The 27,530-nt window shown below is 46.1% G+C and overlaps 1 protein-coding gene across 2 annotated transcripts in view; it reads left to right on the forward strand.

The window, feature by feature from the left end:
• The window catches only part of Zbtb16 (zinc finger and BTB domain containing 16), a 168,824-nt gene that overhangs the window by 78,252 nt on the left and 63,042 nt on the right, over positions 1-27,530 (forward strand). For both annotated transcript variants that reach the window (XM_042682769.1, XM_042682768.1), the window contains exon 3: positions 12,114-12,211. In XM_042682769.1, coding sequence (XP_042538703.1) covers positions 12,114-12,211 — 98 coding nt within the window. The remainder of the gene's footprint in view (positions 1-12,113; positions 12,212-27,530) is intronic.

A 27,530-nucleotide genomic window follows, 5' to 3' on the forward strand; every position in this document is an offset into this window, starting at 1 on the left:
AGCTTCTGTGCTGTGAGTATTATTAAGTTGCTGTGTCTAAAATTCCTGGTAGAAACAAGAAGGTCTGTCAAATCATGCTCTCTTTACTCCTGGTTGTATTTAATTTGGTTGATTGTACTTAAGTTGGAATACTTTTCACAGTCTTCAGCTAAATCTGTTTAAGGAGTATACATTGTTAAATTATTGAGTTCAGACATGGGATAAGGAGAGTTAAAATTGAAATTATGTATAGGAACATACCACCAACTTTGATAGCCAGGTGAGGAGGAACATGTCTGGAATCCTAGCTACTCAGGAGGATTGTGGTTTGAGCCCAGCCCAGGAAAAAAAAGACCCCCTTTCAACAAATGGTAAATGGAAGGAGCATCATGGTCTAAAATCAGTTATGGCAAAAATGCAAAACCCTATTTGAAAAAATAACCTAAAGCAAAAAGGGCTAGAGGCGTGTTTCAAGTGGTAGAACACTTGCCTATTCAGACTAAAGCCTGAGTTCAAACCCCAGCAGTATAAAAGAAAGAGGGGAAAAGAAGGGGAGAAAAAAGAAAGGAGGGAAGACCGTAAGAAGGGAGGAAGAGGGGAAGGAAGGAAGAAGGTAAGAATTAAGGAAGGGGAAGGAAGGAAGGAAGGTTCACTTTGTATTTTCAGGTGTTGTTTTTTATTCAATTGTCTTTCTGACATGAACCTGATCTAAAGAACAGTAGCACTGTTTGAACATTTCTGTTGAGCCTGAATGTAGCATGCCCTGTCTGCAGATGAAGAAGCCAGTTAGCAACGGAGGCTCAGCAGAGAGAATCTTTATTCATTTAGTTTAACAATGTCTTGAGAAATTGGAACCCTCAGACATGGCTGATGAGAATGTAAAACGGTGCACCTGCTTTGGACAAAAGCTGGTCAGTTCCTTAATAGGTTAAACGTAGAGCTTACTACTATAGGACTCAACACCACTCCTATGTATGTACCCAACCAAGCACAATGAAATCACAGATCCACAGATGAAACTTGCATACCAGTGCTTAGAGCGGTGTTATTTATTAGCAGAGTGTGGGATTTCCATCCAGTGGTGTGTTATTCCATGAGAAGAAGGGATAGAGTCCTGATATAGGATGCAAGATGGGTGGAGCTTGGACTCATTGTGCTCTAAGGAAGCAGCCAGGCTTCAAAGGCTGCCCCTTGTATGATTTCCATTCATATGGCATGTTCAAAAAAAAGTAAACCCAGAGAGGAAGATAAATTAGTGGTTGGTAGAGGGCTAGTACTGGTTCTTTTTTTAGGGTGATGGAACTCTTCTGGAATTAGGGAGTGATGAAAATGGAATAGTTGGGTGAATGTACTAGACACTATTCTGTGTCATACCTTGTTTTGCTTTGCTTTGTGACAAGGTCTTGTGTGTTGTTCAGGTCGGCTTTGAACTTGGGATTCTCCTGCCTCAGCCTTCCACATGCTGGGATTGTAGGTATAGATCATCATACCTACCACCATACATACCACTTCTGTAGTATGCTTTACAAAGGCAAATCTTAAAGTATTAGTATAATATGTCAATAAAGCCATTTAGAAAAGAGTATTGATTGTCTAGTCTGTCCTAGGAACCCTGCAAAACTCTTAGGATATAGGGGATGTTTCCTGCCTTCATATAGCTTACACTCTATAAGGTGAAAAAGAATATTAATAAAAAAATAAAAACAAGATCTAACTGAAAATCATGCTAGGTGTTATGAAGTACACTAATGAAGTGAAATAGTGGAGAATAATGTGGCTACAAGAACCTACCCAGAAGGATATGGGGTTAAGTGCATTCTGACTTGCCTGATGGCTGGCACCCAGTAGATAGAGGTAGGGAAGGAAGCAGCATGCCTTTTCGGATGGAGCTTCAGATTCTGAAGCCTGCCTGTGGACTGTGGCTACCATTATTTAGTTCACCCTTTTTTTTCCTTAGAAGCTTCTCTGTCTAGATGCTGGTGGCTCATGCCTATCATCCTAGTTATTTAGAAGCTCATCGTTCAAAGCCAGCTGGGGCACACAAATTTGAGAGAGATGCTTTATCTCTAAATAACCAGCAAAAGGCCAGAGATGTAGATGTGGCTCAAGTGGTAGAACAGCAGCCTTGAGTGAAAAAGCTAAATGAGCGTGTGAGGCCCTGAGTTCAAGCCCCAGTACCTGCATCAAAAGAAGGGAAGTTTCTTGGTGTCTCTGTTGCCTGTTCCGACTTGTACCTCACTTTGTTGGGAAAGACCCAGGGAGGTTGTCAGTCTTGATTCTCTTCTACCTGCTGATTTCCCTGGACCTTGCAAAAAGAGCCTGACTCCGCTACCCTCAGGGTGGTAAAGGAGAATTCTAGAGACTTTGCTTGGTTCCAAGAGAAGGTACTTAGTCCCTTTGTATGACTGAGAGTTCAACCCCAGATACAGGAGCTTGAGGTCATGCTTTTGAAGTACTTCCCAAGTGAGAGTCGATTCATGCATGTGTTACCTCTGCTGTGGTACAACTCTAGTTGGCTAGTTTAAAAAATAATTATTCTAGAAGAAGGAATAACAACAACAACAAAGAAGCAAATATCTTTTTAGATTTTCTTCATTAAAATGACAATAATTTCCCCAATGTAATTTGGCAATCCATACAGGTAATCTGCCCAGCTCTTCTCTCCAAGTCATAATGGATGTTGGGAGCATCCGCTCACACGCTCATAATCCTCATATAAGAGTAATTTAATTTTCAGCCTACTAAAGCAGAAAGAATGAGGCAATATACATTTATACAGAACGCTTTAATTCCAGAGGAACATTCTTAAGGCCTTTAAATGGTCTTTTTCAACCATCTCTGAATTTCAGTGGCTGGTCTATAGGATTGGAAGGTAATGCCTTAGCTTCCTGGCTAAAGTGCAAATATATATGTCTATATATGTATATATGAATCTTGATAACTAGGAGACAAAGTCTTTTCCTCTATATACTCAGGCAAAACAGGGAGATAACCAAAAATCTAGCTTTATTGAAAGCTGTTTTCTCAGAAATTGGCTGTCTGTGCCAGTTAAAAGCCTTGTATGGGAGAGAGAAAAAAAAAAACAAAATTCTGCATATCGCTGGCCACAGTTTGATTCCCTTATAGGGCCTGTGAGGATCTAGAGAGAATATTTTGGATTTATTTTTATTTCCCTAAGGCTGACATCATCAAATCATGCATCATGCTGCCGTTTTGGGTTTGGGGAAAGGAAAAAAAAAAAAAAGCTCAGAGAAGCTATAAATCTTCAGTCATGTTACTCTTTTTCCTCTTCCCTTTTTCTAAAAGCACAACTTTTCTGTTTTCTTTAAGAGAAAGCAAAGAAAACTGCAAAAGTGTGTATTGATCCCTTGCCTTCAGATCTTAACTACCCAGGCTGTAATACCTTGCTTACATCTGCCAGGTTTTTGTGTAGTTTGTAACATCTCCTTAATCCAGTGAGCATAAATAGAACATTTCAATCATATTTGGCTACCAGGAACTTCGTAGATAAGCATGCTAAGACCTTGTTGAAAGAGACTGTATGAGATTGTGTGTGATAAGATCATCCCATAGTCCAGGGCCCAAATGAAAAACTTTTGTTCTTGGTGAAATTTGTTGATGGAGATATTTCAAATAAAAGACTTGGGAGAACTGAGCATTTTAAAACAATGGGCTGGTTATGTAACAGCCAACCGACCTCCTGTCGCTCAGCCATGAAGCTCCATCATTGAGCAGTTGTGCGTGGAGCATGGCCTGGACCCTTTGTCATTCCTGGCATTGTATTTTATCACTGGGAAATGACCGCATTAGAAGGTACTTTACATGCAGTGTTTATGGCTACAAGAAGCACCATTGTCCATCCTCCTATTTTCAGAGCTCAGGGTTGTTCCTTGCACCCTTCTGTCTGTTCCAGATCTTTGGCCTTAATCCCAGGCCAAAGCAGAATGTGTGATTTTCTTTCTGAGAACCCTGGAGAAGGCTTCTCAAGGGGACAACAGGCACAAACATTCTTGTGCTGAGATAGGTATAATGTGCTGGGAGAGGGATTGGGAGAGGGAGAAGTAAGCTAGGGCTTAAACTCAGGACCACATGCTTTTGCTTGGCTCATTTGCTCATAGTTGGCTGGTGCCCTACCACTCGAACCACACCTCCAATCTGTCTCTTTGCTGGTTCCTTTGAGATGGAGTCTCATGGATTTCTTTGCCCAGTCTGGTTTCAAACTTCAACCCTCCAGGTTTCAGCTTTCTAAATAGCTAAGATTACAGGCATGAGCCATTAGCTCCCAGCTATCATGGTTTTTTGTTGTTGTTGTTGTTGTTGTTTTTAATTTGATGATTCTTCGGTATTTTTTCCTTTCCCTGTAAAAGACGCCAAAACGACCAAATTCCACCAGTTCCATAACTGTGGATTTATAAAACAACCAAATGTTTACCAGTTCCATAACTGGGTTTACAGCCCCCAAACCTGCAGCATAGAAGGTGTTAACTAGCCCTTGTTCTTTTTTCCTTTTTTAAATCTGCTCTTTGAAATCCTCGGCTTTTATTGGTATATTTACTTTATGGCATACATAAAGAGCTGTATTAAAAAATAAATTGTGTTGTAAAAGCATTCGGTAATGTTTATTAATATTGACTAGTCAGGGAGCAACGAACTCTATTGCTAGAAGGATAATTTGTGGTAATACCAGCTAAGCATTCACAGCTTGTCAAATGACTGTCTAATCTCAACAGTTAAAAAAAAAGGGGGGGATAATTTCTCTCACATCTTAAGAAAATGAAAGTGACCTATTCCCCTGCTGAGATTAGAACCCTTCTCCAACTCTAGACAGCAGCCAGGTTGCATTTCAATGGTCTGAGGTGACTCCCTGGCTATGAATAACTCCTCCTCCATCTGCTCTGGCTACCCGATTCTGCACTGACATTGAAGGCAGTAGGGTTCCAGTCCTAAGGAGCTTGTAGAGCTAAGGAATTTACAAATGGCCTGGTCTTGAATCACGTACACGAGGAGAATGACACTGGGTGTGACTAATGGCCTGCCCAGCCTGGAATATGACACTGTTGATGACATTAAGAGAAAGTCTTTAGGATGGTCTAATGTCACCCTCAGAAGGTAGCGAACACTCTGAGTGAGTCTCAGAGGCCCTGTGAATAGTCTGCTTTGGTATCAGCTGAGGAGTAGAACCAGCTCTTTGGAATATTTCTTTCTCACAAAGAGATATATAGAAATCTGGGTGTAGTGGTACACACCTGTAATCCTAGTACTCAGGAGGCAGGGGAAGGAAAATCATGAGTCTGAGGCCAGTCTGGACTATGTAACAAGACCCCATGCCATTTAAAAATGCATGCAGTAGTGGAGGTTGGGATGAGTGTGGAAACCACCTGCCATCTCTCTGGAAGATGTTTTGGGGGATAAATTCCTGATAGTCTCATCACTTTCATTCCTCTCACTCTCCCTCCCTCCCCTCTCTCTCTCAAAAATAAGAGCGCAAGATACCATTGGCTAGTTGACGTTTCTTTTGTTTGAACTAAAGGTCAGTGGACATTGATGTTATGACTTTTAAACTGAAGACAAACCCCAAGACTGATATACAGCAGCTCTTCCCTCTTTGAGTTCTTAGAAAGCTTTCCCTCTTTGAGTTCTTAGAAAGGTGGGTGCAGCCAGGTACAGCTTTATCCCCTGCGCTTGGGGAGGGTGGGGGAACTGGCAGAGCTCCATAGGGCTGTCTCTCATGCCATCCCTAATGAGAAGGGAATATGGCCTCATGTCAGAGGCTATTGGCACATCAGTAAGTCCCACTCTTGAGAGACCCAAGAGGTTTGCATAGTGGCTGGGTTTCCATATGTGGAGAATCTCGGACAGGGAAGCAGGCTTTTCGAGAGAACAGAGTCATTTAGACCCTGCTCACCTAGTCTTGCATCTCCTGCCTTGCATCTCCTGTGAGTGTCCCTGAGGAGGGCTGAGTCACCAAATGGATGTCATGGTGTCAGAAGGAAAAGGGTAAGCATTGGAGAGGCTTTGGCGGGTGGAACAATGTGGGATCAAGGATAAGGGTGCATTGTAAGTGCTGCCTGGCTTGGTATGAGTGTTGGATCAGGAGATGAATCATTTCAACTGAGAACAAGAAAAACATTAGCCCTGGTCCAGCTGTAGAGTCCCCTCCCACTCATTCTTCCCAATTACAAGTCCCAGTTCCCAGTGCTAGTCTCCCCTGCAAAACTCACAGGTCAGGCAAGTTCAGCTTCCCAGTAGGAGAATGAGTCAAATAGGTCCTTCTCTTAAGCGACTTGGGCTATAGGAACTGAGGTTTCTTCTTCTAAACCTTTCCTGCCTGTGGGTCTGCTCTGACTTAGCCATTTAGGCAGAAGAACTTCAGAAGACATGTGAGATTGGTACATCTTTCCGGACTTGGAGCCACTCCCACACTCTTCTTTGCCTTCCAGTCCTGTTAGCCTTTTCTTCTTGGCACTTATTGGTGTCATGGGTCTTTCTTCTGGCCTTCAAGTCCTTGGTCCTTGGCTGTGTGGGATGGAAGATGGCTGACCCTCTCCAGAAACTACACATAGAGTATACCCTTCATTAGCAGGTACTAGGACCAGCTGTCCCTGGACACAGAAAGTAGGGAAGATGGAACTTTGTATGGGTCACCTTGCTGTCACTCATGCTGCTAGAGTTGTCCCAGGTGGACTGGGTTGATGAAGACTTAACCCTGAAGTTGTGTGGGTGCTCTAAAGCTCAGCCTTCATGTTGCTATAAAGTTCTGTGGGCTTCAGGAGCCTCCAGATATTCTGATTCTGTATTGAAGGCTGGCTGGGAAACTGTTGTACTTGGAAAATTAGGATGGATAGACAACTGTACTAGACTTCATTTTACCTTGAGGGTTTTCTTCAGCAGTGTTGAAACAATCCTCTTTAATCCCCTAGGTCTTCTGAAAAAAAAGGAGCTATATCCATGGCTTCTACCATTGGGGAGTTTGCAGTCTAATCCAGACCAACTCTGGATGGATTTTCAGAATCACAGCAACACAGAAATGGTTCAAACAATGAGAGTGTGTCTTGCCACCTTGGTCTTACTAGTGAGAGCTGTGTGGTTGAGATTTGCTGCGAAAAAATGGATCATTCTCTTAGGTTGCTTGTTAAAAAGTTCCAATTTGCTTAGCTGCAATTTCTCATAATGATTCAGCTTTCTTGACACTATAGATTGAAACCTGTTCAGGGTTAACTTTGTGGGGTTTCATCATTTTTAGACACAAGCGAATAAATATGTTATATGCAAGGTATGATTACCTGATGGGCTAGGTGTTTGAGATGGATCATCACTAAGAGTGAGCATATATATACCCCAAGAAAAAATAGTGGGGTCCTGAACCATACAGGGGAAATGGATCCTCAACTCATCATTGGATGGGGTGTTCAACTCATTCTGGAATCAAGTCATGTTTAAAATAGTGGCCAGAAATGAGGCTTATTCACATTATCTGCCAAGACAGTACACAGGAAAAGTGCAAATCTTTCCCCACGTGTCCTCCTTCCCCATGTCACAGCGGAGGCTGAGGACCTCAGATGGCCATGAGCAGTTAAACTTTGTGACAAGACAGAACCAGACTGAGGGAATGTACGAGCAGGGTAAGGAGAAAGAGGTGGAGAGTGCTTCCATTTTGATCAGAATCTTTGCATAGTGTGGTGGTGGTGGTGGTGGTGGTGGTGTTTTTGGAAGGTTTTGGTTTAAAGGGGGATTCCATGGCTTTATACAAAGTTCTTGTGATCCCGAAAGCAGTTGGAATTCAGATTCCAGATGGGCTTTTCTGTGAACTGTGTCATAGAGCATTCTGGGAGCCAGGACCATTTACTTACTTTTTTCTTTTTTCTTTTTTTTTGTTGGTCATGAGGCTTGAACTCAGGATCTAGACAATGTCCCTGAGCTCTTTTACTCAAGGTTAGCACTCTACCACTTTGAGCCACAGATCCACTTCCAGTTTTCTGGTGGTTAATTGGAGATAAGTCTTATAGCCTTTTCTGCTTGGGCTGGCTTTGAACTGTGATCATCAGATCTCAGCTTCCTGAGTAGCTAGGATTATAGGTGTGAGCCACTGGTTCCCAGTTTGCTTTTTTCTTTGAAGTAGGACAAGCCTCTGTTTCTCCACATGATTCCTTCCTGCTATGTGAATGAGCAGTCACTAAAAATAAGAGCAACCCTGCGTTGGGCCCTGGTGACCTCCCAGCCAGGCCTGTAAAGTTGTTCCTTTTCCTCTTCTGAGCTCTGTGTTTTGGTCAGCTCTCACTGCCAAGGCAATGGTCGAGACCATTGACTTTGTAGTATGTATGGAGTCACGTGAGTGCCAGACTCATTTTTGGAAACCTGTGTGGGCCACTGAGTTAGTGGGTTAGTTTCAGGTAGTGTCCTTAGCCCAAGGATTAGACAAGACAGGACACATCAGTGTCTCTGAAGGCAGCAACATGGTTCTGAGACCAAGCTCCCGATGAAAGACAAGTAGCAGTAAGTAAAGGAGAAAACTCAAGTTGTCTGGAGTAGAAGGTTTTGAAATGAATCCATTGCTGGGGTGGGTGTAGGGTTTTGCTTGGTTTGTCCTCGCTTAGCCACTTCAGTGTCAGAGTTGGTCACAGTGAACAATAGCAGAATGGAGTATGGCTCAAGGAGACACTGGTGTCCTTTTGAGAACTCTTCTTGGAGCCTAGAGGAAAAGGGGTATGGAAAAAAGTCTTGGATGATGAAATTTATCTCCACTCAATCTTCTACGTCCTTTCACAAGTTTGGGGAAAACATGGGGGAGATTATGATAGCATGGCTTGTTCAAGGTCATATGTATAGCAAGATGGTGGCCGAGTGAGGGTGAGAATTCATAGCTTCTGACACTCTCTGGGAGTTCTTCTCCACTCCTTCTGTAGGAAGAGGTCAACTAGTCCTCCCCTCTTGCATCGAGCCAACCTCATTGGCCACTTCTAGTGGTCACCGAGCACATCATTCTCATCTAGGGGGAAAAAACGCTGGTAGAGTCCCTTGCCTCCTGTGTAAGAGAACCTGGGTTCAGTCCCCAGTAGCACCCAAAACAAAACATTCACACCTATGGGTGAAAAAAAGCACTGTATACACCAAGAATATTTTTGATATTTTTGTTTTGGGTAGTACTGAGGATTGAGCCCAGGGCCTCTTGCATAAGAGACAAGTACACAAGTACTCTATCACCACACACCCTCCCAAGAACATTCTTTTTATTTTTATTATTATTATTTTTTGGTTGGTTGTAGGGCTTGAACTCTGGGCCTAGGAGCTGCCCCTCAGCTCTTCAGCTCAAGGCGAGTGCTCTACCACTTGAGCCACAGCGCCACTTCCAGTTTTCTGGGTGGTTTATTGGAGATAAGAGTCTCACAGACTTTCCTGCCCGGACTGGCTTTGAACCGTGATCCTCAGATCTTAGCCTCCTGAGTAGCTAGTATTACAGGCATGAGCCACCAGTGCCTGGCCCAAGAGCATTCTTAAGGGTAACAGGTTTTGATCTGGACACTCAAGAGAGGAGAAATGGGAGACCAAGATGGGGGTTTAGCCTGAGGGTAGTTCCCCAGATCTGAAGATAGCTCATATCAGTGTCCTTATTGAGAGAAATTGATAAAAATAATCCAAATGGATGTCTGTCTCCTGCTTCTCCTGAAAGTGTCCACCCCACCCTGAGAGATAGGGACTCCTAGAAACAAAACCCTCAGGGAAAAAAAAAAGAAGGGTAAATGTAAACTAGAACCCATACATCCCTACCCACCAGACTCACCAGGATTGTGTGTGAGGAGGGAATTCACCTGCCAGAGCATTCACAAATAGAGCCTTTGCCTCTCTGTGGCAAACCTACATCATGGCCAGGCATGGGGCAGGAATGCAGCCCTGCCATGTGTCTCTGTGTGTGTGTGCTCCCATGTATGCACAAGTTCATGCTGGGAACATAGTTCAAAACGTAACTTTGTCCCAGATACGATGAGGCCATGTCCCATTGTGTAATGTATTTGGAGTTAAGAAGGTTTGGTTGAAATGTTCTGTACTGTTACTATTTCTCAACTTGGAAATAGCTCAGCCATGGCCAAGAATGAGATAAGAGGGGGTGGGGTGTCTTACAATGAGAGAGAGAGAGAGAGAGAGAGAGAGAGAGAGAGAGAGAATTTGTGTGTGTGATTGAGAAATCATTTGTTTTTGGCAACAGGAGGAAAAAGTAAAGGCAACAAAGACAACAGTGTGGCTGAGAAGGAGTTTTGTCAGGAGAGCTGTTCATGGTCCTCACTAGAAGCTGCACAGAGTATTGGATAGTGGGCTGTCCTCCTGCTCTTTTTTTAATTTTTATATTTTATTTTTGGTCAGTCATGGGGAATGAACTCTGGGCCTGGACACTGTCCCTCAGCTCTTCAGCTCAAGGCTAGTGCTCTACCACCTGAGCCACAGCGCCACTTCTGGCTTTTTCTGCTATGTGGTGCTGAGGAATCACACCCAGGGCTTCATGAAGATGAGGCAAGCACTCTACCACTGAGCCACCCTCCCAGCCTATGTCCTCCAGCTCTTGATGACCCACCGGCAGGGCCACTGAGGAGGCTCCCCTGGGATTACCACATAGCTTTAGCAGGCTGCTTGGTTCTCATTCTGAGATTTGTAGGTTGGCAGCAGTGGGTGGCTTGGGTCCATTGCCAGGATCTGGGCACTGCCAGTATCAGGGCCTAATCCTTTTGTCCCATCGCAGGTTTGTTTTCTTTTCTTTTTTCTTCTGATATCAGCACCAGCTCTCTGGCTTTTTCCTGCAGCCCTAGGATATCGGCATTCTAATCTTAGTAGATTGTTGGCTCTCAGAGAACACTACATTCTCTTGCTTGCTTCACCACCTACAGATCCTGTCTCTGGCTGCCACTGGCTGCCCTAACTCCTTTGGGAAAGCGACAGTGAACGGCCAGAGATGAGATCCTGGATCCTGCATCCTGGCAGTGGCCATACGGGCCTGAGAATGGAACTGTGGGTTAAAGGAAAATCAGCGTTTGGGGCCAGCAGCGTTTGCAGCTCAGAGCCTCTCCCCAGAACTCAGCTCTCTGCCTGCTGGCCTGTTTAGTTCCTTACGTCTTGTGGGCCCCATAGCTGGCTCAGGACTGAGCAAAGGGACTGGTGGGAAAGGCCTCAGGGGGGAGTTGGGATGGGAGGAAGCTCTGCTGCAGGCTGGGTGTGGGACCAGTTGTTTTCAGGGTAGTCACACAGCCAGGCCCATCTCACAAACGACAGAATAAGATACCATAAAATAAGATAACATGGCTGCTGCAAACACCCTAGGTTATAGAACAAAGTTTCTTGAAACCCTTCTGATTATTGGGGGTGGGGTGAAGTGGGGAGGCAGAGATAGAAGACACTTTTGAAGCTGGGCTTTAGGGGAAAGATGTGAGTGCTGGGGATTACTGCCATTCTAAGAACATCTAGGTACCCTGAGAGATAGGGAGGTGGTTTGTGTCCATAAAGAGAACATCTCATTCTTATGTTTATTCAGGGCCTCCTCGGTGCCAGTCACTGTGAAGGACATGGGAGTATCTGGACAGAGGTAGAGCACAGGTGCAGCCCTCTGAGTGTAAGGTGTGGAGAGCCAGGCACGGGCAGCCATAGCGGTGAGGACAGTGCTGTCCCAAGCTAAGCAGAGGCTGGAGTACCTCCATTTATGACCTGAGCTGGTTTGACAAGTGATTTACCTGTCTGACCATCCTGTATGCTGTTTCCTTCCACTCTCTGAAATGGTGTCTTTTTTCCCCCTTCCATGCCAGTGGACCAAACAGTAGGAAGTGCTCTAGACTTCTTCTTTCCCGAAACAAGCCTAAGAATGAGTGATGTAACTGTAACCTTTATTATAACACCTTTGTATAGATATATGACACCTTTATATATACTCATCTTTATTATAACCATTAAAAAAACCATTTCAAGAATGAATGCAGCTATCTAGGGGCCCGTGGAAGGTGTCTGAGGGTTCCAGATGAGGCTTTATCCATGTCAAGTCTTCCATCTCCATTTCCCGTTCACCTGCCAAAGGGATGTTGCAAAGCCCGCCAACAGGAGTGGGTCTGCCTTCTGTCCAGCCAGAGCAGCAGCAACCTGTCCTTTCCTTTCCCCTACAGGAAGCTGCACAGTGGGATGAAGACGTACGGATGCGAGCTCTGTGGAAAGCGGTTCCTGGATAGCTTGCGACTGAGAATGCACTTACTGGCTCATTCAGGTAGGCAAAGATGCCTTTACCAGCCCATTCAGGCCCAGGCAACCACCTCCTGTCCACCTTCACCCCCAACTTAGAACCTACCACTGCCCTGCCAGACAAGGTCTTGGTCTACCTGGTCCCTTGGAGCATTTCCTCCAGGTTCATGGAGCTGATGGTGTGCTTGTCAGATGAAACGGATCGTCACGGTCTCCCAGAGTTCCCAGGGCCTCGCTGGCACCCATGCCCTGTGTGATCTACCTTCCAAAGTAGACTGCAGTTTCATTAGCAAAACAGTTGTTGAATTAGGTTCTCGCTGTCTAATGAATCTGACTATTGGGTTCACATTATACAGGAGCCTTTAATTAAATAGATATAGAAAGGTTGGAACACAAAGCTAGTTATAGCGTGCTGTCTTTTGCAAGTTAATTTTATCCAATTCTAGTGGGGTCGACTATGTAGCTGCTGGTAATTTTGTTCATGTTTGGGCAAAGCAGCTCTGTCCTGTGAGGCGTGGAGAAGGGGAGAAGCCCCGACATCCAGCCTGCCTGGGTGTGCTTGCCAGGTTGGACATTGTGGTTTCAAGGCCGAGGGTCTGCCTGCCAACACTCCGGGTCTCTTGCTGTCTGTCCTGCGCAGAATCTTGCCTTTACAACCTTGAATGTTCATTTTAGAAGAGCGGACAGGCTATCTTATTTGGTCTCGCTACCATCATAGACACGTGGCAACATCTGCCTCATCCTTCTCCAAGCAACTGAGGTCTTGGAGGGCAAATTCAAATCCTATCTGTGCCAGTTGCACAGTGTACTAACAGTGGCCAGATCTGTCATGTAAAACCAGAGTTTCTGTAAGTTTTCGTAACACCAGTACATACAATGCAAGTGCTGCCAACTCATATAATTTTTTTAAAGAATTAGGTGACAAAGACATCTGTAGCAAGTCCCCAACCTGTAGTGGATGGTTAATAGACATCAGTGGCTTTGGCTTGTACCTCCTCCCTTTCCCTTGCTTCTGAAGTAGTCACCTTGGGGCATGCCAGCATTGCCTGACTGCAGGTGTGTCCTATCTGCTGAGCTGCTGCCTCCTGTTCTTCTCCAGCTCATAGTGTTACCCTCCTAGGAATGCTCGTCAGTGGCTTTGCTTCAGTTTGCTGTGGTCTGGCTGCAGAGCCCACGTGGTTTCATAGGCTCCTTGGGTTCTGGGCCTGGTGGCTTCGTTTTACCTCTTTCTGTCTGCTTGGGAAAACCCTGTCCCGTCTTCCAAGATTCTTTCTACCATGCTGTCTTCAATCATTCCCCCACCTCCAGCGAGAAACAATTGCGTCCTCCTCTGGATTGTCCATTTTCTTCATGTATAACTCTCTTTGAGCACCATCTTTCTTTGGTGTGTTATGGTTATTTATGGGCTTTGCCTTATCTCCTCTACTTGAGAGGGGAGGTGTGATGGAAGCATGAACCCCCTAATGATATGAGTTTTAGTATCTTCATCTATATAGAAAGAGAGAAAGAGGGGGCGGGGGGAGAGGGAGAGGGAGTGCATGCAAGACCTGGGTCAGCTGTCCCTTGTCCTGTAGCTTATTCTCTCAAGGCTGATATTCTACCATTTGAGCCATAGCTCTACTTCTGGTTGTTGGGGTTTTTTTAGGCTAATTGGAGATAAGAGGCTAGATTTCAACTGCAATCCTCAGATCTCAGCCTTCTGAGTAGTTAAGATTACAGGTATGAGCCACTGGTGCCTGGCTGTAAAGTAAGAGTCTTTAGCTCTGCTTAAGAAGTCATAAGACTCACTTAGCACTATGCCCGGCATGTTACTTTTCTTCTTCTTCTTCCCTCTAATGGACCGTAAGCTCCTGAGTACAGGATCAGTCCTCGGTGTGTCTGCCACATTGCCAGGCATGTTATTGGAGTCAGTGGGTATTTGCTGAATGAGTAAGTGCAAGCTTGGAAGGCTGATAAACAACTCCATGAGACTTCAAGCTCCTGCCTGGTCTCATCTGCAGCAGGAACCCTCCCTTGAGTGTTCCTGGAGAAGTGGGCATCTAGCAGTCCTCTGCCCCATCATGGCAACTCCTCTTCCAGGCAGTGGGAGATGTGAAGCAACCACTGTGTTCCTGTGTGAATCTCATGGCTTCAGTCTTGGGTGTGGCCGAGAGCTGAGTTCATACTTTCGGTGAGGTCTGTGTCTCCAGTTGAGACAAGCTAATGACTATGCACACCCCTCGGTGGACCGGACTGGTGGCTCCCTGGTGAAGCTGTCTCTGGGCCTGCCTCAGATACTACCTCCAGGTCCCATGGTTTCACCAGATCCCTCCAAGGCTTTGGGATTTGAGTCCTAGCTTGCCCTTTCCTTGCTTGTCTTATCTGCCACGTATTTCACGGTGATAGGTCGCACTGAGAATTGCCTCTCAATGCCCTTGTGAATGAAGATGTGGAACTGGGGACAGGTGGTGAGTCCTGGGAGTATGATAATTCATTCACCCTTGTACATAGCTCATAGCCTATGGAGTCTGTGACTTCTCTTCCCTATTGATGAGTTCTTCCTCTTGCCCTGTATTTATCTCTCTGTCTCAGTCTCTCTGTCTCTGTCTCTGTCTCTCTCCGTCTCTCTGTCTCTCTCTCTGTCTCTGTCTCTGTCTGTCTGTCTCTCTCTGTCTTTCTCTCCCATGCAGAAATGTCTTAGAAAATCAGATGGCACAGAGTTATTGGGCCTCGACCATTTCCTGAACTAGTTGTACCCGGGTAAACATGGACCACCCCTGAGGCCCCTGGAGAGACCTGGTCTTGTTTGGGAGTTGGACTCAGAGGGCTGAGCTGCTAGTGTCAGGTATTCTAGAAGGTTCTAAGACTGATTTTTTTTTTTACACATTCTGATTAGAGCCCCCAGAGGCCTGACTACAGAAGTCTGTTTTAGAAGGCCTTTTTACTGAGATACGTGAGATTTCCTTGCTCTGTTTTGAAGGCTTCTTGCAAGGATCTGCCAGTGAGAACGGACTGGAAAGATGTATAGGACAGATCCATTTTACAGAGGATAAAGGTTTGGAGCAGTAGAGGAAAGCTTGGAAGAAATAGATTGTATTTTGTTGTGCTGGTACTGGGACTTGAACTCAGTATCTGCATACTGCCCCTTAACTTTTTCATTCAAGGCTGGCATTCTACCACCTGAGCCATGTATCCACTTCCGGCTTTTTTTCTGGTTAATTGGAGTCTCATGGACTTTCCTGCCCGGGCTGGCTTTGAACCATGATCCTAGATTTCAGCCTCCTGAGTAGCTAGGCTTATAAGCGTGAGCCACTGGCACTGGGCTAGATTTTTTTTTAAAAGCGGCATACAGAGAAGTAGGTCTGGGATTTGCATTGGGGTCCTGGTTGCCCTGAATGCTGCCACGGCCCTGCACAGGCATATCTCTGCTGTTTGTGGCTGTTCCTGGAGCTGCTTCCTCTCCCTCCTCTAGCTTGTTCTGTGCTGGCTGCCCTACCCCCTCTTGGCAAGCACTGCCTGTGTTTGTTATTGTAGTCCTGGCGCTGGGCCAGGCCTGGCTGCAAGCCAGACTTGTGGGTACAGTATGTACAGTGAGTGCTGAGCCATGCTTGTCATCATAGACGATTAATTTTTTTTTTCTAATCTAGTAGGGGTGGGGTGAAGGAGGAGGCAAGGAAAAGAAGTTTCTCCCAGACTGGAGAAGAGGTCGCCCTGAATTCCTCCGAGATGTGTGTTTTTTTATAAGAGGAGGAAAAGGCTTTGGCTGTCTATCCTCCACATCTTTGCTCCCTTCTCCCCCTGTCTTCTCTCTCTCTCCTCCTCATTTCCCTATCAGATGCAATCAGCCTCTAGGAGATCCGACCAGGCAGGCGAGGTCTTATTTTCAGTGACTAGAATACTAAATTTACACTCCTAAATCAGTTTTCATTGTGTTGAAATTGACAATTTGTTTAATTAGAAGTTTGCCCTGTAGGAGGCCCTTCTGAGAAGCAAAATGCTCTCTCTCTCTCTCTCTTTCTGCTTCTCTCTCTCTTTCTGTATCTCCTGTCTCTCTCTTACTTTCTGTTTTTCAGAGTTTTTTTTAAGAACCCTAAATGATAGGAGTGAATGTTCAGTTTAATTGAAGTTTTTATTTCAATTTGAATGCGTTAACTAATCAAGTGTTTATAAGCTATACCTGATGATAACAATAAGTTTAAATTAACCAACAATAACCTAACTCATTAACTAACGAGATGGTGTGGCCCAGCTCTGCATTCTCCAGGGCATTTTTCTAAGGTCAGAAGACTTGAGCTTTGGGAATAGACAACTTTCATCCCAGGCTTTAGAAAGCTGGCCCTGTAGAAGGAAAGTCTAGGATTTAGAAGGGAGTGATACAATGTCCTGCACCCTCACCGTCTCTGCCCCAGGAGGACCCCAGGGCATCCATCCCTGTCTTGGGGATTGGATCCTGCAGTGTCTATGGATCTCTGGTCTCTTTGCCTGTCCCTTTAACCCAAGCAGCAATTGCTAGCTCTGGGGAACCCCTGTAGAAACCCCAGGCTCTGGCTGGTGACTCCTTGGTTCTGAGGTTGGCTAGTGTGTGACTTCCCATCCATGTAAGGCAGGGCAGTGTTTCCCACATCAAGGCTTCACGGAGGAGTGGATTATTAGTGAGCATTAGAACTGTGCTTCAGGAGAAGTTTGGGTGTTTCACTGGCCTGGCTTTATTCTGGGGTGTGTGTATGTGTGCGGGGCGGGGGGGGGGTGTTTAATAAGCCTTAGTGATGTGTTGGGCTCTTTACATTTAACAGTGAAGAATCCACTGCATCCCTGACTTCAAGAAGCTAAAGTTGCTCAGGAGAGGTCAGCCTAAGTATAAAATCATGGCAAATGCACATGAGTACCCAGCACTGGGAAGGAGGTACAGGAGAAGTTCATAGGAGATAGACCTTGAATAGAAGGTGAGCATGATATTCTAAAAGGGACTGGAAAGGGAAGCTCAGATGCCCAGAGGATGGGCAGGGCAGATGGGGAAAATCCACAGGCTGTGCCCAGGACTTAGCAAGAAAGGGGTGGGACAAGATTCTGAAAGGCCTTAAGAAACAATTGATTGGCATTTTCCCTTGAGGGACAGTCATCAGAAAGCTGAGAAGGGACTGACATTTCTCTCAGTCCCCCCTCTGGGACTAGATGCAAGTATAGGTTTGTACATTGACTGGGCCGGACTATTATGCTCTTGTGTTTTCTCCTGCCCTGATTGGATGGCAGAGGTCCTGGGGTTGACGTGGTTCCTTTGTTTTCTTTTTGGGAACACTTAGCCTTGGGCTTCAGGGTTTGGGGTGGTTTTTAGTAAGTTTGATTTTTCACAAATTAGCATCGGTTCGTTGTACAAAGGGAGTTTCAGGTTAATGTGTATATAGTGCCCCTTAGCCAGAGCCACCCCTTCTAGCCACTTCTCTCTTCCTTTTGCCTCCTTCCCAAAGCCATCTCATTGTTTTCTTATTTAGTTCTTGCACATGAACATAAGGTATTTTGATTAGATTCGCCCTCCATGCTTATCTGGTCCCCTCCCACTAGTACCTATACCCTAGGCAGAATACAGATAATCCTTTGTGTGTGAGTGTGTGCCCCCACTGAGGCTTGGACTCAGGGGCTTGTGCTCTGACCCAACTTTCACTCATGCCTGATGCTTTACACCTTGAGCCACAACTCCCAGTTCTGGCTTTTTGCTCATTAATTGGAGCTAAGAGCCTCACAGATTTGTCTGCTCCAACTGGTTTTGAACTGCGATTCTCAGATCTCAGCTTCTGAGTAGCTACTATTATGGGTGTGAGCCACCAGCCCTGGTTTCCTAATATTACGTGTTCATAGTTCAAAGGGGTTTTACTACGGTATCATTCACACATGCATACACCATACTTTAGTCAGATTGATCATAAATATGTATAGGTGCACATATAATCCTTTATGTGTTTACATATATAATATGTTTACATGTTTATAGTTTAGGTCTAACATTCATATATATGAGAGAAAACCATATGACCTTTATCCTTCTGAGCCTGGTTTACTTCATTTAGATGGTAGCTTCCACATCCAGACATTTGCCTGCAAGTCCATTCTTCTTTATGGCTGAATAATATTCCACCACCTCTCTCTTTCATCCATTCATCGGTTGTCTGTACCTTGGCTATGGTTTCAGGGTTCTTCAAGTCAGAGAATAAAGGGAAACCAACCAAGATAACTAGAAAGTTCCCTGTTCCTGCAAAGAGCAGGAACAAGGTGGTTCTCACATTGATGGTTGGAGGACCCCAAAGATGGCTTCTTGGGATGCATAGCTTGGGATTATTCAGGTCCAGGAGAGCCCTTGGCTGGTCCATTCACTTGCTGTGATTTTCCAGTGGAGGTCCAGCTTTGCTTTCTTCCTGCTAACCGTCTGCCACTAGAGGAAAACCAAACTGGAAGTCGCCCAGGAAGAAACTCTTTTCCTTCCGCATGCCTTGAGAGGTGGGTAGCACCTGTTTGGGGGTTGAGAAACTAGAGCAGATCAGCTCAGCCCAAATGGGTTGGGCTGCAAGACCAAGCTGCTCTGCCTTTGGTCCTCAACGTCCCTGGGGATGCAGAGAGGAAAGGCTGAAGCCACTTTCCCTGGCTTTCTCTTGAACACACTTCTCCCTCTCCCTCTCCCTCCTCTCAATTTGGCCTGCGTCCCGAACTTTTTCCCAGAGTGGTGTCGTCACTGGCCTGCCGGCAGGTCTGGATGTTCTGCCAGCATTCCAGCGAGTTTATGATCGCTTGCAGATGCGGCTCCAAGAACACGCTGTACCCAAAGCAGAAATTAATGCAGGCTTGACTGCGGTCCAAGCCCCTACACGGGAGAGAGGAGAAAGAAAACAAAAACTGTTTAATGCTGTTTATAAATTATACACTGGCTGATGAAAAATACATTTCTCTCCTGTCCCCTTCCCTTCTTCCCCTCTCCCTCTCCCCCCTCCCGTGCTGCCCTCCTCTCCACCCTCAGCCCCTCCTCACTTTCTGCCTCAGAGCCTAAACGGAGGCATAAGAATATGGTTTTGCTTTTTAGCTCCTGTTTTGGATCCGAAACGCTGCCACCGAATCACAGCCAGAGTATATTTACCCTTTACCTGATGAAATAGACTGATTTTCCAGCCCAGATGGGTTTTTTTTTTTTTTTTTTTGGTGGTGGTGGTGGTGGATGTAAGTAGGGGTTTTGTTTATGAATGTTGGGTTCTTTGATGGGTGCAGGGTGTGCTTCTCGCCCCAGACCCAATAAATCCCCTTCATCAATGCCACGGGGTATACATTAGGCTGCACCCCACCACCCCCAAGACTTCACGGCAGACCAGCTGCCCTGAAAAAGTTTGGAAAGTTCATTGCAGGTCATTGTATAAACAGTGTTTTTTGCTCCCTTCACCTACAGCCTGTGCGAAGAGCGGGGTTCACGTACACCCTCCTCCCTCAGTACACATGTCTCTGTTTCCATATGGTGTTGAAGCAGGGGTTGGAGCAGATCATTCTATCTACCCCTCTGGATCCCACCCAGCCTCTCCCTATGAGCCCTCCCCCCCAACCCACCCCCTCCCAATTTATTCTATAAATTCGTTTGCACATTATGTCTATCCATTTACATGGCTTTTGTGTTTTTTTTTTAATACTGCTAATGTTTATCATTTGCCCAACAGGCTCGACAGATTTTGCTTCCTGTAGAGCATCGAGGCTTTAGAGCCCCCTCGTTGCTAAGTAGCAGTCTCTCTGTACTGTAATGGGCTGATTTTGTATTCTGTTCAGTGCTGTATCTTATTTTTGTATGCAAGACAAAGTGTTTTGATGGAGGACGATTGCAGCAGTGTCTGGAGGCTGTTTGGAGTTTTATGGGCTGTACAGTACACTGTGTGCTCTCTGAACAGAACACAGGCTGTCGAATTCTGGATTGGATTTTGTCATCCTCCCCCCTCCCCCCCCCCCAGAGGAGGCTGTGAGATAGAACATTACTTTTAGGGTGGAGGAAAGAAAGTGGAAATTATGTAATAACCTTTCTCTCTCCCCCCCCACCCCTCGCTCTGTCTCTCAGTGATTTTCTTTTCCATCCCCAAATAGGGTGGTTTCTCCTACACACACCCCCTTTTATATTGCCACATGATGTTACACAGCTAGGTGCTGACGTCCCTATGAGAAATGAATGGTGCCCTAGAGGGGTGGATGCAGGGACATCTGTCACTCTTTTCCTCCTTGCTCCTTCTGGGCTGCCTTGCTGGCCCTTGGTTTTGTCCAAAGACCAGTGAGGCTACACAGTTTTGCATGGGTTGGACCCAAAGGCAATGCCATCTTGCTTCTGTTCAGCTTCTTCTTGCCTGAGGCTTTCCAGACATGCACCTTGATGGCAGGGTTCTTGGGTGGGCTTCTATTGCTGTGTTCTCCTTCATCCCTCTTCCCTTGCCCCTCTGTGCAGGCTAGGTAGATGGAGCCCTGTCTCAACCCATCTATCCCAGCCCCGTGTCTGTTCCTCCCAGAGCTCTCCATCATGGCAGGCATTTTTTTTTTTAGGTTTGCTTTTTTTCTCTCTCTCCTTGAATCTTCCTCTAGATCTCCTTTCATCTCTCTGTCACTGTCCTTGTGTCTGTGTCAGGCTCAGCCTTTGCACGACACTCCTTTGTATTTCCTGTCTTCTTTCCTGTGTCTTCATCTATCTGTCTCCGTTGATCTCTCATCTGGCTGTTTGGCTGGCTGGCTCTTGGTCCATCTCTGTCTCTTCTTCATCCCCTTTCTCCTTCCCCCTTCAAAGTTCCTTATCTTGGAGGTGGAGTTGCAGTTGGAGTGGGGAATAAATTGCCACTCAAAGCCCAGAGGCCTTGTCAGGACTCTTGAGCAAATGACCAGAGAATGTGCCCAGCATATGGAACTTTCTGTCCTTTGCCTTGCAGGGCCCAGAAAATGGTTTCCCTACATTTTCTAGGACCCTTGATTTTTTTTTTTTTTTGAAGTTGATCTGAGGATGGGTAACAGATGAATAAGATTAGGCTTTGTAAAGCCCTTGAGGAATGTATATTTCTCCTTAGAATCCTATCCTGCGCTCTCTGTGCTTGCTGGAGTCATTCTGGGCTGCACACCTAGCACAGAGCTCACCTGACACCTTGCCATTTGTTCTCTCTCCTGTCTGTACCCATGGCCTGGCAAAGCGCCTGGCACATCGAAGGATTGGCATAACTATTTGTTGAATAAATATATGTCTGTAACTGAAGTGTTTGTACTACCATGGAGCTCTCGGTTTGTTGGGGCCCAAGGCTTACACAGTTTTGGTTGCCTTCCCTTGGGAAAACATTTTGACTGTGAATGAAGACTGGGAAGTCTTTACCACCCCTCCAGGAAAAGAGGCCACGAGGCCTGAAGCTTCAGCCTGATTAGCCTAAGCGGATAGGACCTCCATAAGCCACTGCAAGTAGTTTATGATTGAGGACCCCACAGAGAGACCCAACTAAGTAAGGAGATTCAAGCAGAGGATAAGATGGTGGCATCTTCTCAACTCCAGGAACCCTCAGAACATGGGGCAGCTGCATTTTCTAGGCCTTAGGTTTATTTTCTACAAGGTTTAGGCCAAGTCTTCCTCTTGCTTTTGATAAATTACCATTGGTCACAGGGTTCTGGAAACTTCTTGGTATTCTGTGCTCTTCTCAGCATGGCTGGTTGGGGTCAGTAATACCCTGAGTTGCATTTCACCCACATTGACAAACCTGGTAACATCCTGGCTTCTATATTGACTTTTAGTGATTGACCATGGAATGGTATCCATGCCCTTCCCACTCCCCAGCATTCTTTCTTCCTGGGTCTGTGGCTTTGGATTCCCTGCTCTTCTGGGGCCATAGAGTCATCTAGAGTCTAGTTTGAGCAGAGGTCTGGTTCTCTCATGGGCATGATTTCTACCTGCAGGTGGGGATAGTAGTAATGGGAAGTATCTCCAGAGGTTGAGATCTTTTCTGTGGAGTTTAAAGACTCATTTGTTACAGAGTAGGGAGTAGGATTGGACATTTGGTGGAGAAGGTGTACTTCCTAGCAATGAAGGGCAGGGTCCAGAATCATCATCAGAAGTGTGTGTGGGGCGGGGGGAGCAGATCAAGAAGCATTTACATGAAATACTCAAAATTGTTCTTCTGCAGTAATGGTCCCACACAGTCCATTACCTTGAAGATTTAAACACAAAATGAGCTGGCCATATCTAGTGACTTCCACCAACATTCCTGCCTGATGGCAAAGGTGACTTTACCTTTAAGTCTCAACGTCATTGTTCGTTGTCAGTTTTCAGAGGTTGTTAGTGGGCTTCCTCATCCGTGGATTCAGCCAGGACCATGTTGATTGTGTGTGATGAATTGGGAATCTTCCTCAACAAGATTCCAATGAAAGAACATATCCAAATAAGCCCCCTGACCGGCGGGGCCTAGACCAGCGTTTCCCAGGAATCCAGCATGCTGAGGGGAGGCTCAGCTTGACTTGGAGGAAGCAGAAGTTTGCTTTTTTTTTATTTAATAATTTGCGTTTCCTATGAATGATTCTGTGTTCTGTGCGATACTATGCATTTTCATAACTGTCTCTTCCACTTTGGGTAAAGGAAGGGAGGGAAAAAAAATAACAGCAGCCGCCTTCTGTGGGCAAAGGAAGAAAACAAGAGATTGGGGCAGAGAACAGGCTAAATTTAAAATTGTAATTGGCTGACTTCCACTGGCTTGCGGGTGTTTTAATGACTCATAATAACTTCATTTAAAACCAGCTGAGCAGAAAATAGATTGGAGAGGAGCCTCAGGCCATTATGGATTTGTTTTTTTTGACAAGCTCGGTTTTCAGCAGCCAGGAAGGCTCTCAAAGAGGGTTTGGCTGTGTTTCTCTCTCTCTCTCTCTCTCTCTCTCTCTCTCTGGTTCTCTCTTAGTGTTGGTGGTCTTCTTGGAAGTGGTCATATAGAAACTGAGGCTACTTTTTCTTTCTTAAAAAAGCTTTTCCCCTTATTCCCCCCCCCCCTTTTTTTAACTAATTAAAAATAGATGCCTTGAGGTATTATTTTAGCATTAGTAGGGTCCCCCCCCACTTTTGATGGTGGGTAAATGGAACATAAATAAAATTGTTTTTTGAAATTACTGAATTAATTAGGTAGTAAAGCAACTACAATACATAAATTTCCTTTGCTGAGTGTTTTCTCCCCTAGCCTTGATCCATATTTGTGGGGCGGTTCCCTTTTTTCCTCAATCCCCTCCTCTCCCCACAGCCCCTCCTTCCCAAGTCATAGTACAGACCTTCCCTTTGAATGGTAAGATCCATCTACTATCCTGGCAATGGCTGAATGATTGTCACAAGTCGGTAAGGTTATGACAGTGTTGATTCTGTCCAGGTACCCAGTGTGCTCCATAAAGCACGGGTTTTGGGAATTGCCACGCAAAGATCTTCCCTGCCTCTGATTGTTTTAAATAGATCCTACCTATGTCTCATGTCAGGAACAGTGTCAGACCAGGAGGGGGGGACCCATCTCTCCTCTCTCTTGAAAGCCAGCAACTCAGCTACAGGATGCGTCTATCTGATTGGGACAGGAGGCCACCCCCATTGGATAGCTATTAGCCACTTATCTATTCTCTCCTATGGCACCTGTCACCTTCTTTGTTAAATAGCTCTTTGTCCTGTTTCATCTACTAGACTCTAAGCTTCTTGAGAATGCGTGACATATTTATTTCCCTTGTCTCCATAGTATCTCGTGTTGTGATCTGTATGTTGGTTATAACTTAGTTATTTGGGTATTTTGAATAGATGAATGGATGAATGACAGGTAGTCAGGAGTAGACCTGAGGTGTTCTCTTTCTTCCTGTAGCCCTGGCAGTCTGCAGTCTGGATGAGGAGACTGGAAGGGAAGCAGGGACCTTGTGTCTAGCATGTTCTCTTGCACCATCCCCTCAGCCTAACGCATAGCAGGCTCTAGGTAAACATCTGTTGAATACATGAATTGCTCAGGATGGATAAGTGGGGCTGAGGAAGAAGAGAAAACACATTTGCTGACTACCTGCTGCGTTCTGCATGTCCAAACTCATGCTGACATGAGCCTTGGAAGTAGACTTGCTGATTCCATTTTGCAGATGAGAATGTGAAGCCTTTAAGAGTCAGACAGCCTGGAGACCAGGCAGAGCTGGTCTCAGATCCAGATCTTTCCCTGACTGCTTTTCAGGTATGCAAAAGTGCTGTACCTGGCCCTGGCTAGTATTCTTTTGAGTGCCTGAATCTCTGCTCTTCACTTTGTAGAACTAACCAATATCTCAGAGAGTAGAGAGCTAAGACCAGAAAGGCTCTGGAGGTGGTACATCAATGGATTACTGCCTCAGAGTCCTGCACCTGGGCCAGTCACCAGCAAGAGGGCTGGACTAGCCTCTCCCTCATCAGCTGCAACAGTTTGTGTTCAGCGTTGGTGAGATATGGCCATTACTTCCCCATGTTGTCTTATAGGGCCCAGAGGCCCTCCAGTGCTCCGGAACCACTTCAGGAGCACTTCTGGGAGCACTTCAGGAAGGTCTGTGTGTTAATATGTGGTTTCTACCCCTAGGGAGAGCTTGGTTGTGTCACGTCCCCCTAATTCCCCTCCCAAACACCCCATAGAGAGGAGAGGCAAGAAGAGAGAGTTGCCTGTGGTCTGTCTGGCACGGTTACCTAGTTGGACGTTCTATCCCTGTCTCCTAGGGTTGGGAGTGAAAGAGGCAGCTAACCTGTGTGCAGCCCAGAAATGTGGGAGCTGGGAGTCTGTGGTACCTTAGACTTCCAGCATCTCAGAGTATGGCCTATCAGGAAGATTGAAAGAGGAGAGGCTACATCTGCTCTCCGACAAACCTCATTTTCTCCAGGAACACACTGGGGATTCTGGAACCTTCTCAGGGGAGTGAACATCAGCCTAGTGGGAGCTAGATCATGTAGGTTGCATAGCAGAGAAACCTCTGACTATTGTGGGTCACAGATAGGGCATTTTGGGGGGGGCGGGGGGAGGTTCAATTAAATTAACCAGTTAGCAACTGAACTGAAGGTCAGTAGCACACCAAGGTTAATGCAGCAAATGAGAACTAGAGCTATTGCTGGTGGGCAGGTGGAATGATGTCCTGGGTTTCTGGCAAGGGAACCGATGGGTTGTACATAAGTTGAGAGCAGGGAGGATCCCCCAAAAACCTGGGCAAAAGAGATTGGATGGAGCTTTCTTGGACTATCCAGACAGAGCTCCTGGTAGAAGTGGACCCACTTTTCTTCTGCGATTTAGAACCAGCCAGGAAAAGATGCTTCTCTGCCTCCTCCTCTTTCTCTGCCCACACAGTCATCTTCCCAGGCTTAGAGCCCAGGGTCTTACACCTAAGGGTCCTCAGGTACCTGAGAATATTACTCTCAGGCTGAGAACCATCCCACTGTCATCTCCTGGGGGTCCTTCCATCCTGAGGTTGCCGCACACAGGCACGTGCGTGGAGAAGCTTCGTGAGGAGCACAGGCCTAGAGCACAAAACTCTCACCCAGGACTTGATAGGAACCCCAAAATATTATATGAATGTGCAGAGCTCCCCAGAGCCCTCAGGACTCACTACAACCATGCATGGGCCTACCCCTAGGTGAGTTGGTTGAGGGGGACTTGAGCAGTCATGCAGATTGCCCTAGAGTAGGCACGGGGGACCCCACCTCCTTGGGCCATCAGGGACATCCAGGTATATGCGTTGGTCTAATGAGGGCGGGGCTGGCTCCCCCCCAGGTGGAAGGCAGCAGGAGGCAGGGCCCAGGCCTTCTGTAGAGTTTCCTCCCTTCACAATTCAGCCAGATACAGACAACCTCTTCTAGACTTTTCCCCAGTAGTTAGCGCTCTCCCTTGTCCTTCTCCCCAGCCAGGGCCCATTTGGATTGGAATTCTTTCAATCCAAAAGAAAAAGAAGCAAAAAGGAAAAAAAAAAACATCAAGTTCTAAACTTTTCATTAGGTAGTTGGGATAAAAAGCCTTCTGGGGTAGATGGATTAAACCTCGCAGCTCTCTTGCTGACTATTATAAGGTAATTGAGCACCGGGAGCTCACTGGTGGCTGCATTTCATTGGAGTAATTATGCAAGGCCATAGTCATTTCAGTAACAAGGTAACTCCAGGTAAGCAGAGAACACCCTGAAACTTTTGATTTGCAAGAATCTTCCTCAGTTGCCTTTCTGAAATGAGCCCAAGAGACAAAGACTGGGAGATCAGACTGTTTTGGGGGGGACAGAGGGGGGCAGGCTGCTATCCTTGTGGGGATTACTGCCTGAACAGCCCAGATCATCGAATAGGAACAACCCAGGACCTATGGGAGAGCCCTGCTGAGGAGAGGGGAGGGGACAGTTCTGGGAGTCACTCATTCTGGAATCAAGGGCAGACAGGAACAGGTAGAAGCTTTGGGGCTGACCTGGGGGCAAGATGATGCACAAAGCAGTAGCTTCTGAATGTACTGAGGCAGAGCTGAGGTTGGTATTCAGAGAGTGGAATCATACTCTGTCTCTCTGGGGTCTGTCCATCCGGAGTAGGCAAGATGTGTACCTGTCATATTTTCTGTTATATGACAATCCCCAGGTCTTTTCTCTCCTGTAGGGTTCCTTTTGGATATGTGTGCCAGTACTGAGGCTTGAACTCGGGGCCTGGGCACTGTCCCTTAGCGCTTTTTTTTTTTTTTTGGTCAAGGTTAGTGTTTTACCATTTGAACAATAGTTCCAGTTCCAGATTGTGCTGGTTAATTAGAGATAAGAGTGTCATAGACTTCCCCTGCCCAGGCTGGCTTCAAAGTGTGATTCTCAGATCTTAGTCTCCTGAATAGCTAGGATTATAGATGTGAGCCACCAGCACCTGGCTCTATCCTATAAGATTCTTGATGGAGACTCTGCCTTAGATCTGCCAGCTTCTTGTTAGGCTGCCTTTACCCAGAATTTAATCAGAAGTTAGAGGCTGCAAGTGCTACCCACAGAGCCTGGGCTCAGCGGACTAGGAAGGGCCTTGCAATACTCTTTGGAAGAGGGCCTGGGACACGGCCAACTTGAACATGTCCTCTGGGTGGCCCTGCCTCACCTCTGGCCTGCTGCCCATCAGGATTGAATCATGCCTCCAGAGGACAGCCTGTAACCACGCTTCCCATTAAAACTCTTTTCCCCCAGGTGACAGGAAGAGTCATTGTCACCAGAGCACTCCATCTTCCTGACACTGTGTGGCTGCCCTGGCTTTCTTCTCCCCACTCCTCAGCCCTGCACAGCCCCGAATTCTGCTGAGGGTGGGGGGTGGGTAGGGGCCTATGGAGCGTTATTTTTTTTCCCCCTTCAAGTGAACCTTTAATTTTGTTCTCTAGTTCCCAGTATGGTTTTCAGGC

This window comes from Dipodomys spectabilis, unplaced genomic scaffold (assembly GCF_019054845.1).
Source record: "Dipodomys spectabilis isolate Male_0828 unplaced genomic scaffold, ASM1905484v1 ptg000076l, whole genome shotgun sequence".
Taxonomy (NCBI): Eukaryota; Metazoa; Chordata; class Mammalia; order Rodentia; family Heteromyidae; genus Dipodomys; species Dipodomys spectabilis.